At 35.8% G+C, this 20597-nt stretch overlaps 1 protein-coding gene across 6 annotated transcripts in view; it reads left to right on the top strand.

Annotated features, from left to right (window-relative positions):
- The window catches only part of LOC134211815 (histone acetyltransferase KAT6B), an 84608-nt gene that overhangs the window by 30020 nt on the left and 33991 nt on the right, over positions 1-20597 (top strand). For 3 of the 6 annotated variants that reach the window (XM_062689087.1, XM_062689088.1, XM_062689089.1), the window contains exon 5: positions 17493-19222. In XM_062689087.1, coding sequence (XP_062545071.1) covers positions 17493-19222 — 1730 coding nt within the window. The remainder of the gene's footprint in view (positions 1-17492; positions 19223-20597) is intronic. The other 3 variants (XM_062689092.1, XM_062689090.1, XM_062689091.1) reach the window with 2 other exon arrangements.

The following is a 20597-nucleotide window of genomic DNA, read 5'->3' as shown; positions in this document are numbered from 1 at the left end:
TTTACTTTTTCCCCATCTTTTAACTTCTACCCTGCATGCCTGCTAACCGTCTACGCTTCCTTCCTTTTCTTCTGTCACACCATTCCCCCTTTTTTCCCCATCACGGGGCTACTCACGAGCACTTCTTTCCTTTTCACACGGCCAACCGCTGCTTCACAGCTGGCGGTCCTAGTGGGTGGCGAACGGAAACGAAGTTTTTTTCGCTGTGTTGGTTGTGACTGACAAGATAATTCTGTTCTCTCTTTTTGTTTTCAAACCCAGTGACCCTTGCAGCACGATATTATGTAGTAATGTGTTCACTTTTACTTTAGGGTTTATCCTTCACATACACTTTTCCGACAATTCTTATCGGATTTTCGGTACGGGTTTTATCCAATGTCATTTCTTTTATACAGGTCCGGTTGAGCGTGCCTTTTGTTCGTATTAGTAGCTCAAAAAGTGTAAACATTTCTGATCAGCTGATTGCTGACGTCAAACTCACAACAAATTTCATCCATGAGGTGTGAGTTTGACGTCACCGTTCTTTTGTTTCCGACACCGATTTTGACGATGAATGCTTTGATAGCACGTGCTTTTTGTACTATGGATAAATTTTCCATATCTATGAGAGTCTTGGAAAATGATCACAAAAGTTGTCATTTTGTTGCAAGGCACAATATCTATTGAGAGCGATTTCTGCAAACCCTGACTGGGACTCATGTATAAAAAAACTTTTAGTCTATGTGCATGTTTTTTTTTCGGGATTGCCAAAAAGGAGTTGCCTTCTTCATCATTGAATTTATCATAATTATTTTTTTTGAACAAATTAAAAACCAGCATGCATTGCAATGCTGAATTTTCAATTTGTTCCAAAGGATGATTATAAACCTATCTTGTTGTACGGATAATTTTCAGACACCCTGTACACCGCGTAGAGCTATGGTAAATTATGGACGAGAACAGCTTCCCTGGGACTGATCAAAGCAACGGGGAATGGTGTGCAAAACTGTGTGAAGATTTCGGGCGAACACTCCAGTTCGTTGGAATCGCGCCGGGGATAAGACAAGGTGATGGACCTTCGTGCCTGCTGCCTAATATTGCGCTAAAAAATGTTTACCTGCCTGAAACGTGAAATAACAAAAGTTGTACTGGTGGTGAATTTATCGAGACAAGCTACATACATATTTTCGAGGTGGTCGATGAATTCGTCTCCCTTGGATCCTTGCTAACGGCTGATAATAATGTTAGTCGTGAAATACGAAGGCAGACCTCGACCTTTGACCTTTGATTTTGACCTTGACCTTTGACCTTGACTTGACCTTTGATTTGAAAAGTCTTATTGGACCTTGACTTTGACCTTGACCTTTGACCTTTGATTTTGACCTTTGACCTCTGACCTCTGACCTTGACCTTTGACCTTGACCTTTGAACTTGACCTTTGATTTTAATTTAGACCTTTGATTTTGACCTTGACCTAATTGGATTTTAAAAATCCTCATTGGATTTTAAAAATTCGTATTGGATTTTTAAAATTCTTATTGGATTTTTAAAATTCTTATTGGATTTTTAAAATTCTTATTAGATTTTTAAAATTGACCTTTGACCTTTTACTTGACCTTGACCTTTGAATTTGGCCTTGACCTCTGACCTTGACCTTTGATTTTGACCTTTGACTTCGACCTTGACCTTTTATTTTGACCTTGACCTGGACCTTTGAATTTGACTTTGACCCTTGACCTTTCATTTTGACCTTTGACCTCTGACTTTGACCTTTGACCTTGACCTTTAACCTTTGACCTTTGATCTTTGAATTTGACCTTTGAATTTGACCTTGACCTTTGACCTTTAACGTTGACCTTTCATATTGGCCTTTGCCCTTTGACCTCTGACCTTTGACCTTGACCTTTTATTTTGACCTTGACCTGGACCTTTGAATTTGACCTTGATCCTTGACCTTTCATTTTGACCTTGACCTTTGACCTTTGAATTTGACCTTGACCTTTGACCTTGACCTTTCATTTTGACCTTGACCTTTGATTTTGACCTTGACCTTGACCTTTGATTTTGACCTTTGACCTTGACCTTTGACCTTTGACCTTGACCTTTGACCTTGACCTTTGATCTTTGACCTTGACCTTTCATTTTGACCTTGACTTTGACCTTTGAATTTGACCTTGACCTTTGACCTTTGAATTTGACCTTGACCTTTGACCTTTGATTTTGACCTTAACCTTTGATTTTGAACTTGACCTTTCATTTTGACCTTTGATTTTGACCTTGACCTTTGATTTTGACCTTTGATTTTGACCTTGACCTTTGATTTTGACCTTGACCTTTGATTTTGACCTTGACCTTTGATTTTAACCTTGACCTTTGACCTTTGATTTTGACCTTTGACCTTGACCTTTGACCCTTGACCTTTCATTTTGACCTTGACCTTGACCTTTGATTTTGACCTTTGACCTTTTATTTTGACCTTGACCTTTGATTTTGACCTTGACCTTTGACCTTTGACCTTTGACCTTTGATTTTGACTTCTGACCTCTGACCTTGACCTTTGACCTTTGACCTTGACCTTTGACCTTTGACCTTTGACCTTTGATTTTAATTTTGACCTTGACCTTTGACCTTTGATTTTGACTTCTGACCTCTGACCCTGACCTTTGACCTCGACCTTCGACCTCGACCTTTGACCTTTGACCTTTGACCTTTGATTTTGACCTTTGACCTTGACCTTGACCTTTAATTTGACCTTGACCTTTGACCTTTGATTTTGACCTTTGATTTTAATTTTCACCTTGACCTTTGATTTTGACCTTTGACCTTGACCTTTGACATTTGACCTTTGATTTGAAAATTCGTATTGGATTTTAAAAATTCTAGTTGGAATTTGACCTTTGACTTGACCTTGACCTTGACCTTTGATTTTGACCTTTGACTTCGGCCTTGACCTTTTATTTTAACCTTGATCTGGACCTTGACCTTTGACCTTTGACCTTTGACCTTGATCTTTGACCTTGACCTTTGACCTTGATCTTTGACCTTGACCTTTGACCTTGACCTATGACCTTGACCTTTGACCTTGGCCTTTGACATTCACATTGACGTTGACATTTACCTTGACCCTGACCTTTGGCCTTGACCTTTGACCTTGACCTTGACTTTGACCTTTGACCTTGACCTTTCATTTTGACCTTGACCTGGACCTTTCATTTTGACCTTGACCCTTGACCTTTCATTTTGACCTTGACCTTTGACCTTTGGACCTTGACTTGACCATTGACCTTTGATGTGAAAAGTCTTATTGGACCTTGACCTTTCATTTTGACCTTTGACCTCTGACCTTTGATTTTGACCTTTGACCTTGACCTTTGACATTTGACCTTTGATTTGAAAATTCGTATTGGATTTTAAAAATTCTAGTTGGAATTTGACCTTTGACTTGACCTTGACCTCTGACCTTGACCTTTGACCTTTGAATTTGACCTTGACATTTGACCTTGATCTTGACCTGTGACCTTGACCTTGACCTGTGACCTTGATCTTGACCTTGACCTTGACCTTTGACCTTTGACCTTTGACCTTTGAATTTGACCTTTGACCTTTGACCTTGACCTTTCATTTTGACCTTTGCCCTTTGACCTTTGACCTTGACCTTTCATTTTGACCTTGACCTGGACCGTTGAATTTGACCTTGACCCTTGACCTTTCATTTTGACCTTGACCTTGACCTTTGACCTTTGACCTTGACTTGACCGTTGACCTTTGATGTGAAAAGTCTTATTGGACCTTGACCTTTGATTTTGACCTTTGACCTCTGACCTTGACCTTTGACCTTTGATTTTGACCTTGACCTTTGACCTTGACTTGACCTTTGACCTTTGATGTGAAAAGTCTTATTGGACCTTGACCTTTGACCTCTGACCTTGACCTTTGAACTTTGACCTTGACCTTTGACCTTTTATTTTGACCTTGACCTTGACCTTTGACCTTGACCTTTGACCTTTGATTTTGACCTTGACCTTTGAACTTTGATTTTGACCTTGACCTTTGATTTTGACCTCTGACCTTGACTTTTGACCCTTGACCTTGACCTTTGACCTTTCATTTTGACCTTGACCTTGACCTTTGATTTTGACCTTTGACCTTGACCTTTGATTTTGACCTTGACCTTTGATTTTGACCTCTGACCTCTGACCTTGACCTTTGACCTTTGATTTTAATTTTGACCTTGACCTTTGATTTTGACGTTGACCTAATTGGATTTTTAAAATTCTTATTGGATTTTTAAAATTCTTATTGGATTTATAAATTTCTTATTGGATTTCTAAAATTCTTATTGGATTTTTAAAATTCTTATTGGATTTTTAAAATTCTTATTGGATTTATAAATTTCTTATTGGATTTCTAAAAATCTTATTGGATTTTTAAAATTTTTATTGGATTTTTAAAATCTTTATTGGAATTTTGACCTTTGATCTCTAACCTTTGACTTTGACATTGACCTCTGACCTTGACCTTTGATTTTGACCTTGACCTTAGACCTTAGACCTTGACCTTTGACTTGACCTTGACCTTTGACTTTGACCTTTGACCTTTGACTTCGACCTTGACCTTTGCCCTTTGACCTTGACCTTTTATTGTCCTTGACCTTGACCTTTGAATTTGACCTTGACCCTTCACCTTTAATTTTGTCTTTGACCTTTGACCTTGACCTTGACCTTTGACCTCTGACCTTCGACTTTGACCTTTTATTTTGACTTCGACCTCATTTTGAGAAGAGAAATTTTGTCTACCAGCAGCGATGTTTGCATACGTAGGTATATTTGAAAAATTGGAATTTTCTGAAGTGCTTGCTACCCGTTGACGAGCGGCAAAATTTGTTTGTGAATTTTGGTGGTTATGAATTGCTCGACCGGTAACTGGTTTCGAAATTTGAGCGTTTGAAAAATTTCTACCCGTCGAATCTGGGATCCGAGTGGAATTTCCCGTCATCAATTTTGCACGGGAATTCAAAACTTTTTTGCGTGAAGGGCATTCCCAGAAATTGGGTTGTTTAGCTCAGAAAAATATCGAGTTTTTTATAGTTTAACATAAAGAGCATGCTCTCCTGATCTCCAACATATTTTTATTTTTTTTGTAAACCTTTTATTTACATTTTTATACAGCAAACAATAAGCCATTTTAATCGATAGAATGACACTAACATTCATAGAATGACAGTTGGCCCATGCAGCATAAGAACAAATTTCTAGCCCCATACAAATTTAAAATGCAAATTAAAAATAGTTCCGGGGCTCCAAAAATTCTGAAAAATTGGGGTTAGTCTCAGTTTTTTATGCAGATTCAGAATATGTAAAAACATATATACCACTAAACAACCCAATTGGATTTATGATTGCCCCCACTATTTGCACATTTAAATTTATTGGAATCTCACGCCCGCTTGAGTGAGAGCTAATGAATTTCTAACTGTTCAACTCAAGCGGGCTTTTCCCTGCTCCCAATAAATAAATAAATAAATAAATCTTCTCTCACAGGACATGCGTCCTTGGCGTGAGAGGTTCCACCACAAATCATGCATTTAGCATCCATGTGACAATGTTTGGTTCCACGACCCCACTTTTGGCACTTACGGCACTGGGTGGGGTTTTGGGAATTTCCCCCAGGCCTGCGGAAATGTTCCCATGTAACACGGACATGGGACATAATACAGGCCTTTTCCAAACTTTTCATATTATTTAGTTCACTTTTGTTAAAATGAACTAAATAAAATTCTTGAGAAATGCCCCTCTGGGAAGTACCAGAGTGGGATTTCTTTTTCATCTTAATTACTTGGACTGGTGAAAATCCAAGTAATTGAGAAATTTCAATTTCAATCTCATCCAGTGATTTATCATCACTGGGGAGACCTTTCAAGACGACTTTGAACAATCGCTCAGTTTTGTCGTCGTATGTGAAGAATTTATGGCGCTTCTCAGTTAAATACTGAAGAAGACGTTTGCGATCGTCAAAGGATCCCGGCAAAACGCGGCAGTCACCCTTCCTAGCAATCTGAAATGAAACCTTGATCCCCTGAAGGTTACTCAAGATTTCATTCCGAAAGCCAGAAAACTCGGCAACAGATACCACAATTTGCGGAATCCGTTGTTTCTTCGCATGAATCGAATCACCTGGGCTAGAGGTAGATTCAATTTTCTCAAATTCGTCATCAATCAAATCGAACTGATTGCTTAGTTCGATAGGAGAAGAAATAATGTTAACGTTAGATTTAGAAGGAATATCTGAAGTCTCCAGCTTCCCTCTATTTTTTCCGCGCTTGGACAGGACGGTCTTGAAACCTTGTTTCTTTGAAGGAAGTGGAGAATTCAGAGACTCACCCTTCCTCTTGTTTTTATTAATGCTCATGGCTGAGCGTGGAGACGTGACCTTCTAAGAGGGTTTTTCCCAGAACGGTGTCCCTGCAGGATTACCACCGCTTGTCGGAATTTTACTTCCGCAAACGGGTCCAACGTAAAACGAAGGCACGGGTCCTTGCAAAGATCGTAACGGGATCAGTGGGTACAAATAGCGCTAAGAAGCACTGTTGAAATTAAAATAGCTTCGGGTAGTATTAAAAACTTCCTTCCGCAAAGAGAGAAAGAACCGCACAGCACGAAAGCACGATGCGGTCTGGTAGCTGTTGCGATAATTAACTGATTCGGGGGCTACAACCCATGATAAATTTGTTTTAATAAGCCCCAATTGAGGGGGCACTGGTTCTGATGATGCATTTCAACTTGTTTCGCACATCCCCCATGTAATGCCAATGAAGAAGAAGGTGGTTCGATAATGTATCAACATGTAGATTAAGATTCTAACTTAAGCGCATTTTACACCTCCCGTGAACGTGAACGTGAACAAACTGTTTTTCGATAATAACTTCTTGATACATACTCAAATCGTGAGGGAATCATGTTCAAATGAAAGGCAGATGCTGCATTTAGTAGTGAGATGCATAAAACATGAAAAACATCAATAATATCAGATTTATGAGCATTCCACGGTCATGCCTGTGAAATCATCGTGAAATCGTATCTGCGGTGAACTCATCGCAAGTGTAAACGCGACGGTGAACATGAACGTGGAGCTGTGGTGAATTCAAAAATACAAGGAGAATAGATTGATTTGGATTGGGAGTTCACACCGACCGAGAGTGTTTACTGTTCTCGTTGAATCGGTTTCGGTGGGTTCCTGCTTTGTGTGTCGCTGTCGCTCATTTTAATACTCGTATCGGTTTGGTCGGAAGGAAACTAACTCAGTAGTTTCTCATAAATGAATTGTGTTTCTTTTTTATTATTTGGTAATATTATTTTTTCTTTTTAAATATTTTTTATTTTAATACTTCAATCATTCGTATATTCAATCGAAAAATTTATATTTTCATAGATAGATTACTTCATTCATAAAAAAATTAATTCATTCTTTTTCTTCTTCTTCTTCTTCTTCTTCTTCTTCCTCTTCAATGGCTCTATATTACCACTGAATCTTGGCCTGCTTCTTTACTCAATTTCCATTAACATTTCAACAGTTATTATTTGATGTTTCTATTCTGTACCCGTCCATTGCATGGATATGTGTCTTATGTTGCAAGTACAAAGATACGCTATACCCAGTGAGTCGAGATTGCCGAAAACCCGAAAAAAAACTTTTAGACCGCAACGAAAATCGAGAATAATCCGCCTTTGCTGGCAAGGCTAACTAGAAACCATTGTATTTATTCATAATTTTATTTTTTTTATTTTATGATTTATATTTGATGTAATAGTTAATTTATGTACAAAAGAAATACGACTGGAAGATTTGGTTTTTTATTGGTGTTTTATTTTTATTAAATTATATTAATTTATACGGGTCTCCAGTTAGCCTTGCGATCAAAGGTGTAGGATTCCCAACACAAATTCCAACGAGTTTTCATATTTTTTCTATATTTTATCTTTAGGAAATTTCTCTAAAATGTGTTCATCTCTTCACTGTGGATCCATAGAGGTGCACTAAATATGACAATAGTTAGAAATTTAAGGGAAGGTCAAATAGGCATCAAAGTGCGTTTTATGTGAATTTTTCATGTATTCTGTAAAAATAAATAATATTTACAGATAATTGTTGATATTATTTTCCAAAAATGTTGTACAGACATTGATCATAAATCATTTCGCAAATGTTTTGTTTTGTGATTTATTGGATTAAATACAATTTTAAATACTTCTTGATAGAGCCGATGTCGAACATTTCCAAACCATACCCGATCGCACTAATAGATAAGAGTTATTATATTATTTGAGACTCGATGTGAAAATAGATCGGCTGAGATCGGAAATATTATTTTCTCATGCCTTTTCGCCCCAATTCCACTATGCAATTATATAGCTCAATAATTTGTCGATTATACTATGAAAATAACAAATACTCGTATATTGCATTGAAAAATTGATTCGAGGGGTTTTGAGGTCAACAAGCTCAGAAGCTTATTTTATATTAAAAATAAATTCACAAAAATGCGCTTTGATGATTATTTTACCCCAAAAACACTTTAATTTTCAACTTTTGCCAACAAAATATGTATAGTGCTTTTTGAGGATCCACAATGAAGAGGAAAACACAACTTTAGTACAATATTTTAAAGATAAAAGGACGAAAAATATGAAGAAAATTGACTTATGGGACATTGGAGTAAAACGAGCTCAATAACTACATACAGTAGTTTCCTCGCGTCTATAAAAATCACTCACTGAATATCTTTGAAAATTTTCTTTTAAATAAGCTCTCATTCTCCTCTGTCGTCCGTGAAAAATTTATCCCATTTTGTAAAAAAATATATATATTTAATGAGCTTTTAGACCCGTATGACCCCAAAGTCCCCTATAATTCAATACATTCAATGAAATATATGATTATTTGTTATTTTCATTATATCATTGGAAAATATCATTTAAATTAATAGTATTTTTAGTTTCGCTGGTAACAAATCGCGTCGATCACTTTTTATGCACCTTTGAAATCGTCGCCAATATCTTTTATTTAAATCTGTGTTAATGCAAAGCCAAATCATTAAAACATGCAAAAAAAAGTACTCAATTCCTGGAAATAATCTGATTATTGAAATCAAACAATTTTGTTCGTAGTTGATCTGACAGATCTTATGGCCATGTTTGCTGGCGACAATTTGCTTTGCGACGATTTCAAATTGACGCGGCCGGAGATTCAAATAAAATGCATTTTGACGCTTATTAAACACCAAAATCCCTGAAATTTTCAACTTTTTCCAGCAAAATATATGTAGTGCCCTTCTGTCGATCCACAGTGAAGAAATAAACACAATTTTAGAGCAATGTCCTAAAGATAAAATGACAAAAAATATGTAAACTCGTGATGTATGGGACATTGGGGCAAAACGAGCCTCATAACTACATACAGAAGTGTTCCACGTCCTTGATTCTTAAATTCTTTGGAAAATTTCTTTTTGAATAAGCCATTAATCTCTTTGTTGTCGGTAAAGAAAGTTATTATTTTTTCCTCTTTTGAAAGCGGATTACCTAATGTGCAATGAAGGAAAAAATTTCATTTTTTTTGTGTATTTTTTACAACAACATCATTATTGTTCATTAATTATAATTTGTTCATTTGCTTATTTATTAAGTCACTGATTTACTAGGTTTCAAAAGAAATTTATTGATTTATTATTTTTGTTGTTGATATATTAGATTTTGAGTGATTAGTTTATTAATTTCTTTTTAATTTATTAATTTACTGTTCATAACAGCATAACTTTTCCATATAGATAGCAAATCATGTAAATATTGGACAGTTATGCTTGCAGCGGCAGTTTAGTAATTTATTAATTATTAATTGATTAATTTATCAATTTTTTATTCATCAATTTATTAATTTATTATTTCATTGATTTATAAATTTATAAATTTGTTTATTTATCAATTTGGTAATTTAATAATTTATTAACATACCTTTATAAACTTATTATGAAATATTTTTTATTATTTTACTATTTTATTTTTGATTATTTTATTATATTTATTTTGTTTTATTCGATAATTTATAAATTCATTCATTTCTGAATTTATTAATCTAAAAAATTATCCATTTATTAGGTTTTCAAATCAATAATTTTGTAATTTAATCGATTGTTCATGTTTTTAATTTATCAACCCATTAATTTGAAGTCATTTATTTAGTTATTAATTCTTTTGTTCATTCAAAGTCTTAGCTATATTGGTTATAAATGCTTGGCATACTTTTTCTGCTTTGCTACTACTGAATCATTTGATATGCTTCCGATATGCTTGTGCATCGTCTCTGTCGTTCACGGTGAACAGATTTTCAGAATGCTTTTGCCATTCGAACGTGAACGAGCTCCGTGGAATTTTTTACCTGATTTACCAGAGAAAGCTTCTCTTCTCTCTGATATATACACCATATACGCCATATATCCACCACAGCAATACAGGGAGAATGAAGAATCTAACAAGATGTGTAGATTGCCTCTCTGTCGTTTTCATCCTGCCTGTCTGTCTGCCCTCGTTTTTTGGTACACACATGCTCGTATGCTCTTTGCGTTATGACCATCCACGAGGTACAGATATTAATATTAATTATCATTCAGAATGTTTGTGATTAGGTATACCTATATTAGTTTATTCAATGAAGTTGTTCATTTGAAACAGTTTATGCGAGTAATTTACATAATTTGGATAATGACTATCAAAAAATCTTATCACAGCAAAAATTATTGAATACATATTAAGACTTTCAAAAGTAAACACAACAATTAAATACGGTACGGATATACGATACGTGATCAATTGAATTTAATACACGAAAACTTGAGCAAAAATTGGGTTTTTTATTGGCGAACTGGTCAAATATTCAAACAGTAATTAACACTATTCGAACAAATGAATAATAAATTAAATAAAAAATGAGATGAATAAAAGTATTAAACAAATGTAAGCCAAAATAGAAAGTCAAAAATGATATCTAGCAAAAGTAAAAAAAAAATTAAAAAACTCCTCATCAAATTAAACTTGTTACTACATGTCAAAATTAATCGTTCAAATGGGATAGAAGTCACTAGATAGAAAATTAGAAGAAATTACTTCTCTTTTCGTAAATTCGTATTTTCTTAACTATAATTGCATAATTGAACATTATTGTATTAATGTGTGGAACAGAATGAATCATGTGAATTACATGCTTCGTGGGTAGTTTTGCCAAAACTCCTTTGATGCGAACCAATCGAAAGATAATATTTGGATTCAGGTCAATTGATCACCGGAACTTGTTAATTCAGCTTTGAACGGTGCAAAATGTATACATTTGGTAGCACAGTTGAAAATTTGCCATTCAGAAATCATTAAGTACATGTACCTACTGGCTTTTCATAACAAAATTCCCGAACATTTAAACGAAAAGATGATTAAAATTAATCAACTTGATCAATATCGTTCCGTAGATTACCCACTCAAATAATTCATGTACATATATGCGACAATAAGTTTTTTTTTTAATTTTCTTCGTTTACTACTGCACACTTACTTGCTGCCTGCATTCATGGGCAATAATTCAACACTTCCAACTAGACTCGATTGTCCACGACGATGTTCACTGTGAAATTATCGCTCTTTCTCACCTCTTGTTCATGTTCATGTTCACGGGAGGTGTACAGAGGGCTTTAGTTCTGACACTTTTTCTATCACAAACAAACTGCTCGGTGCTAATCGAAGTGAGAAAGTGGGTAATTGTTAGATTGTGTTGGTGAGCCGCACGGCAGCCATGGACTAAACCACGATGACGTCACACGCCGATTTTCAGTAAGAAGAAAACATCCATATAAAAATAAAATTAATCTGAAATACACATGAATTAGCAAATGAGCACCCCATTTTGTAACAATCAAATAATACACAAAATACTAAAACTCTTTTGCACTACCTACTATTATGATTTATAATGCGCTGAATATGTTGGGTAACGTACATTACCAAATATACTGGATTTTTAACCTGATTTTTGTTACTTATTCAATGTGATTTTGATGGTATCCCTGTCCATGGATGATGGGATCGACGGTGGTTCGTCAAGTATCTCGGTATAACATGAATTAATGGAGTTAAACCACCGACGAACCGACGTGTCACTCCATGGAAAATAATTCAAATTTGCTGCCCACGACGCCATGATGAAAAATCATCGAACACTACCGCCACCACCATAATGGCTCGCGAAGTTTTCATAGCTGAGCCACCAACCTACGTGTATTAACATTGCAGCGGAGTTGTGTCTTAGCTCATTTGACAGGAGCGATCGCCCGCAAAAGCGAATGACCGTTAAAAAGCGTGAGACAGTCAGAGAGCGCCAGTGACACGTCGGTTCGTCGGTGGTTAAACTAAATTCACCCTCAATAAATTTTGTTCTTTGTATTGCGTTCGCATTATTAATATTTTTTAGATCCATAACAATTTTCCAATTACATGCATATTACATATATTACATATATACAATTGTTGACTAATTGTAATTTACAATTCTTAATTACATAAACAAAATCGTTTGAAACTTGACGCTCCACGCCCCTAATATGCGCATTGAACACTGGCACATCCTTTATCGTCAGCCGACTAGGCGTAAGTTTAGAGGTGCCGGCAGGGCCCAGTACGAGTCTTTACTAACCTTATACATAAATAAGAAAGACTTCGGAAGCTAACGATCATCCGCTGTAGTAGCTCTTAGGAGTAGTAATAGTTGTCTTAATAGTTAATATATTTTTCGTAGTAATAGCAGTAGCTGGAGTAGTATTACTAGTAACTTGTAGCAAAAAAACTAAGTAGATTCGCTGCCTCTATTAGCGTAATGATCTCAGGCCGATTTTCTTTTATTAGAGTGTATTATAGTTGAGATTGTTTAATTCATTCTACAAACACTTTAAAATTAATAAAAATTTTAAACTCTAGGTAACTTGAAATAACATTGTTTATATTTATATTATCATTGAACTATTTATTGAGCCAAAAATGTGTTTATGTATTGTGTTGTGTATGAAAAGCTAAAGTTGGACTTTTATTTCCGAAGGTAAGGTACAGCGTAGGTACCCCTCCGTAGATTGGTATAATACCAATGGTATTAGATGGGAAGAATGGAAGTTTAGTGAACTAACAGTTGACGCAACATGATTTGCAAATATTATAGACTTAAACTGAATAACGCGAGGTACAGAAAATGACAGATAGGTTATGGGTGAATTGAACAGGGTGAAATGAAGTGACATCATGTGAAACGTTTGACTTATTGGGAAATGAACTTTTTAAACCTACTAACACTCGTATCCCCTGGCTTTGCTACAATAGGTTGAACTCATATGGCTCGACGACGCAATTCTCAAAATTGCTTTTTATATTATGATACGTTCTCCAACAACAGACTATATTGAAAAAATACTGACTATTTATTTAACTCATATAACTTTAGCATCGGACGTTACTTAGAACTCAGATATTATGATGACTTAACGAAATACACAATTATCCAAAACCCTGTTTCTATGTGTGAAATATGAAGACAACTCTTAAACGAATATGTCTTATTACCTTAACAAAATTTGCAGAATTTCGCTGATTTGATCTCAATTTGAAAAATTTCATTACATTTTTATTCAAGATTGGTTACTTGGAGGTGACAATATTACCACCCGTTGTCAACATAGACTGCTTTTAGGTATCTAATGTCATATCCAAGAAACCCTATGTTCTACTCCACGTTAAACTAATTCACTTTCGTTGTAACTTTTTTTGGATCCGGATTAACAATTGACAGAAAGACCGTAAAATAACTACGAAATACAAATTATAAACAATAACAGAAATTTTGACAATATGCTACTACGCAATACTCAGTACAAACAGTGTTCACCGCATGAACATAAACTAATTGTGCTAAATATTGATACTAGTAACGGTAACACTTATGTTAAGGTCTAGTCTTGTGTTTCGCCATTTAAATAATGTTGGTATAATCAATAACATAACATCTAATTATACTGCCGTGAATCGCATATCTGTCCCATCTTTGCTGGGTTTCCTATTCATATGGGACAAATATGCGATTCACGGCAGTATATCCCTATTTCAAGAAGTGTTACTTGGAGGTGGCAATGGTATCACACGTTGTCAACATAGACTGCCTTTAGGTACTGATTGTCGGCTCCAAGAAACTATAAACTAAACTATAGGGGCAGTAGGGGCAATATGAACATACGGGGCAATATGAGCCACTCTCTTTTTGAGCTTATTGACAAGTTTTACCATGTAAAAGTTATATGATCTTTAGGAGAATGCTCCACATATGCCTCAACATGAAAACCGCATAAAAATTCAATTCAAACATGAAAATACATAAGAAAATTATGTTGAGCTTTTTAGTGGAATGTTTTCACCTGTCATAAGACGAGTTTATACAATCCCATTGAATTCCACCACCTAATTGTATCTTGACAGATACGTATTTCGAAGCACCGTAGTAAGATAAGTACCTAGATAAATTATTATACCTACGCATAGTATAAATAGTGTAAGCTGCGATCATTTTCCTCAAGTCGAGTCAAGTACGAGACACTGAAGACGGCCTTACTTTTGAGGTCGAAATACGTATCTGTCAAGATACAATTAAGTGGTGGAATTCAATGGGATTGTATAAACTCGTCTTATGACAGATGAAAATACACTTGAAAATGTACATTTTCGCAGCTTGTGCAAAATTATTATTAGATTTGAAGTTTATAAATAAGGTTTTGACACAAAACTAATTGAAATGTAGCTCAAAAATACATCACAATCAAAAGATCTATTATAATTGAATATTGTACACACATGTTTGTACTGATACAAATATGAATTAATCAAAAAAAAATCTTTTCAAAACCAGTCTATGGGGCAATATGGGCATACCTGCACAGAGCAAGGTATCAGGCCTGAATATGCGAACAAGTTCAAATTTCAGTTGCCAAATACAAGAATATTATCATCTACATATAATATTCATTGCGGAAAAATTACAACACCGCATTACTGCTATCGAAACAGAAAAATGACTATTGATCAATGGAAATATGGCTATTCAAACGGTGAAGAGTGGCAAATCGGTTCGGTCCGCTGTTGTGCGGTTTAATAATTTTATTTGGTATGGAATACTCTAAACTGTTGTAGGAATATCATATTATTCCAGATTACCACACTTTCAAAAAAACGATTTGGATGGGTGGCCCATACTGCCCCAAATGGTGGCTCATATTGCCCCGTATAGTCGGGAACACACATTGAAATCAATACATTTTCAAAAGTGCATTCCAATAATTTCCAAACACATTTTTCACCATTCATCGACGTAATATGAAAGGTAACACTCCCTAGTTTAAGTCAACTACATTTGAATGACAATTTTTCGAGCTTTTCAGCGCTTTTCGGAACGATTTCCTTAGGTGGCCCATATTGCCCCGATCACCCCTACATTTAAATTCTGCTCAAATTTTACATTTCAAATCGCCAGATAACATTCGTTGTGTGTTTAAAACGTCTTAAATTAGAACTTCCATTATTTGCTTGACAGACTGACGGGAAAACGACAATGAAAAAGGGTAAAAGGGAAATCTGCTCTACAACAGAAATTTTGAGATTCTGCTAGCTTTCACAATACTAAAACAAATAGTGTTCAAGTGGTCAACATAGATCTAGTTCTTCTAAGTATTGGTCTCTAGTCTTGACAATTTAAGCTACCAGGTAATGTGATTTTGATGGTATCAATGAAAAATAATAACTTATCGATCAAAAAAACAGTATTATTGTTTTAATATATCCAATGCGCATTAAGGTGACACGGGAAGCACAAACAATCATCAAATCGTCATCATTTCATCATTGAATGCTTAATTTTTTTCCTACAACAAATATGATTTTGAAAAAGTATCACCGGCGCGTGCTTACTCGCAATCTACATGCCTAGCCGAGTCACCTTAAAAGCTTTTATTTTTAGTTAATATTGGTGTCTAATACATTTCAGTTAGAAAAATTGATTTTAGAAGGGTGACCTTCTTGGCCCATAGAGATGCTCATCTTGCCCCGTAGTGTATTTGAAACAATCAAAAGGAGAGTTATAGTTAATTCGCAATTATCGGGATTACTGTTCTTTTTTAATTTCGCGTTCTAGTCTAGATGTTAGATAAGACGCAACAAAAAAAGAACTGGCGTATTGCAATATAGAAAAGCATGTTTGCTGAGGAGGTATTAGGTACCATCTTCAGGGTGCTCATATTGCCCCGTCCTACCCTACCTGTGAAAGTTCTGTAAGCATTTTCGATAAGAAATAACGAGAACCGTTCACGCATCTTGCCTTTCCAAAGCATAAACTGATTGTTGGGTTGGGAGTTAGACTTATTGTTGGCAGTTAGTTCGAAACACAACTACAACTGTTGACAACGAATGGCATGAACGATCTCTGCTTTTTATCTGATTGGTATAAGCGAGATGTTTAGGAACAGAAATAAAATTTAAAATGAAACCAAACGCATGCTTGAGAAAGTCATTAACTCTTTTGTGTAAGTTTGAGAAAATGTTTGCTTATCTGCTTTGCCTTATTCCAAGCAATTGTTTTTTAAGGGGTCATCTACTCTTTCACTTTTTTTTCCCAGCAATGCATCTACTAGTTTCCCCTAATTCGGACAAATGTTTAATTTGAAAGAAGGCGTCATGTATGCTGTCGTTTGATTCCGGGAAAATGTAAGTGTATCAAAAGAATGTATCACTTATATGGCCTTTCCCGGGCAATTGCGTACTTCAATCAAATAAAGGAGTCATCTATTCGTTTATTTTATTCCGAGAAAATGCGTGCTTTTCAAGATGCATGGAATCATTTACTCTTTTTATCTTTGCCGGACAAAGCGTGCTCCAACAAAAGGAAAAAAAAAACAACTTGTTGTTGATGTTATATTTTTAATAAACAAATGGAATCTGCTCGACGAATTGAGGTGATGTCTGTGTTTTTGTATGCGTGTATGAAAGAAATGTAAGAAAGTCAAGCTCATATGTTAGCACTCGCTCGCGAAAAGTTGCATTCAACGGGGCCTATCTAAAATGGACCAGATCGGACTATGAGCTCAAAAGTTATGGCCATAATACAATTGTAAAGTGGGTCTCCAGTAGCCTTGCGAGCGAAGGCGTAGGATTGTCAATCCGGAGATGGCGAGTTCGATTCTCGGCCCGGAAACATTCTCGACACCCTGGGCATAATGTATCCATTGTACTTGAAATAGAAAAGCTTTCAATTGATAACTGAGGAAATGCTAATAGAATACTAAGTTGAAAAGCAGGCCAAGTTCCAGTTATAATGTAGTGCCATTGAAGAAGAAGAAGACAATTGTAAATGCACGACCGCTTGGTGGATTCATCTTTTTTTTTTATTAATATTTTCAGATCATTACTGGACAACCAACTACTGCAAGAGGCCTCATCGATGCGCAAAAATATAGCATCACCTGTACAGGGAAGCTCTAGTGCTTCATTGAAAACACCAAAAATGAGCACGTCGTCTAAAAATAACAATTCACGTCGTATCAAGCAGCAGCAGCAGCCCCAGTTATCGTCACCAGAACCTACGGAGCGGATCGAGGAATTGCCCGGTAAACATTTCAATAAATTTACTTCTACTATTGTACCAAATCCGATGATGAGGATGACGATGTCCAAAAATACTGGGATAAATGAAAAGAGTTTGTTATTGAGCCAAGCAAAAAGCTTGTTACACAGCGAACAGACAGGTTTGCCTCTGTCTTTGTCAAACCAGCAACATTTAATTTACAATTCCGATCGTATGCCATGCGAGAAGCAGCCAAAATCACGATTTTCCGCTTTAAACAGAAAGAAAGCTAAACCTAAAGCGAAGTCTGATAGTGAAAGAACAAGAAGCGATGCACAATTTGCAAAACAACTGAACGAATCTTTCAAATATACAGAAACCAGCAGTGCTAGTGACGAAGATGTCGATAAAAGATTAAAATATAGACGTAGTCGAGGCAAAGATTCAACGAACGTCTTTGATGCACACTGTCGTTCAGTGCAATTGTCCGAGTCATCCTCTGAATCAACTAGCAGTAATAACGAATTACACAACTATACGACAAGTGACAGTTGTAGCACAAGTTCAGATAGTACTATTGACTCTGAAGACAGTGAAAGCTCTGACAATGATGAACCAACGAAGCTTAAAAGTATTAACACCTGTGATAACAGTGAAAATTATTGGTCAGCCACCAATAGTCAACTTGGATCACTCTCTGCTCATGCGACTCCACGTGTTGGTGTTCAGAATCCCAAATCATTTATGTCATTCATTGGTAGCACAATGAGCGCCAGCGATTCATGGGGATTTGCGGCCGAAGCGAAGAAGAATATTGACATTTTTAGTCAAAAAAGTAAACCAGAAATCGCCAAAAGTGATAGCAAAAAAACAAATATAATATTCAAAAAAATAGACGGCCAACTAGAGGAAGGAAATAAAAAGCAGAGTGACAATTTGATGCAATATTTTCCTAATAATATCGTTCAACTAGTTGAAAAGAAAATTAGCTTACAAAGCATTTCAACATTTGACCCAAGGTCAACTAATAAAAAGCTGTTAAAAGAGTCAAAAAGTACCTGCAGGAGCTACGACCAGCGCCTTACTATGAAGCGAAAACATACTGAGTCCGCTGCAAAACCTGACAATAAGAAAGATTCGGAAACCTGCAGTAAGAAAACCATTCTTAGTCGATGCTTTTCTTCGCTAAGGCACAATCAGCAGCTATATAAAGAAAACTACAATCTATTCATGAGCTCGATCGGAGAGGAAGGAATGCCTGAAAGGCTCTCCCCGAGCAAACTGGTGAAGAAAGCTATCAATGAGAAACATTTCGAACAGCAACATAAATCTCGTCTCATCAGTAACGATCCCCAGATCTTAAAAATGTACAATACTACAAAAGCACACAATTTTTCTAGTCCCTCTGGTAGTAGTAGTAGTAATGTTGTTTTGCCAAAACCAGCTGTTAGTTGCTATTCCGTCGCATCCATCGCACGTGATTACAATGCTGTCCCTGCTGGAAAAGCAAGTGCATCTGGCATATTACACCACCTGCCACCATACAGCATAGCTCCCTCTAGATTGGGTAAGAACAAACAATTCATATGACGATTGACTAAACATTCTCTTTAAATTAGGCAAATTAGAAACTAGTGGTACTTTTTTATTGGTCTTTTTTCCAATTTATGAAAGTAAATCTATAAACTTTTAATGCCATGCCTTTTTAGTATCACAGTGGTGTATTATGAAAGCTACTGTTCTTCCTGCATAGAGATTAATTTTCCATAGTGAGGATTATCTTGATTATTTTTAGCATATTTGCGTGCGATCAATTTCACGATATGCTTGGCGATTTGTTTCCGCCTAGAGAACACTTGGTTGGCATAGTCATTTGGCAGCTATCTCTAAAGGCACGTGGCAGAATAGTATTATTGTTTATTAGTGTGTAAAACATAACACAAAATGGTCCGGGGAAGCACATGAGACAGTAACATTATGATCAGGAGAGGAAGCCTAACCTTAATCATGTATTGCTTAGTTACTAGTGTTGTATGGTTGTATGGAATTTTATTTCAATAGCTTAGCTGCCAGCCGACAGTCTGCCAAGATGACTTGCTGCCAAGTGTTCTCTATTTGAAAATGTACAAAAAGTTTTTTTTGTACACATCTAGAATTAAATGAAATTCTACGTCTTGTTTTTGCTTCAAAGAAGGTAAAATATTTAATCTTTGTATTGTAACCATAGCTTTATTCTGAATGTTCGTCCCTTGTTAACGGTATCACGAAAGAACGTATTGCGATCATCGTTTACCTCGCTTCATTTTTTTGTTTTCCGCTTATTTTGTATCGTATATTGTTTGAAGAGACATGGTTGGTGGCTGTGGAACCTTCATACAAACTATGTAGTGTAAAAATAAAACACTGCAATTAACTTATGTAGTAGGTATAACATATGATTGGGAGTTTAAATTTTAATTCATACTTCAGCTCGTTATTTTTTTTTTATAAAGCCATTGATAATTTCTGTAGCAATGTGACTATGAAGTAGACCATGATACAAATATCATACAAATTAGGTATGAATTTCAATCCGACAGTTAGCCTTGCGAAGGCACTGGATTTCAAATCACCCTACGTTATGACCCTTTGCATAATGAAGTAATTGAGCTACAGCGGTAAATTATTTTCGATTATGGTATAGAGGCAGTAGAGGCAATATGAACATACGGGGCAATGTGAGCAACCCTCAATTTTAGCTTATTGGCAAGTTGGCATGTAAAAGTTATATTATCTTTAAAAGAATGCTCCACACAAGCCTCAACGTGAAAACCGCCTTAAAAATCAAGTCGAACATGAAAATGCACTTGAAAATGTAAATTTTTGCTGCATAGGCAAAATTATTATAAGATTTGAACTTTATAAAAAAAGGGTTTCGACACAAAACTGAATTAACTCAAAGT

Source organism: Armigeres subalbatus, chromosome 2, assembly GCF_024139115.2.
Source record: "Armigeres subalbatus isolate Guangzhou_Male chromosome 2, GZ_Asu_2, whole genome shotgun sequence".
Classification (NCBI taxonomy): Eukaryota; Metazoa; Arthropoda; class Insecta; order Diptera; family Culicidae; genus Armigeres; species Armigeres subalbatus.
This window is presented reverse-complemented; position numbering and strand designations above follow the sequence as displayed.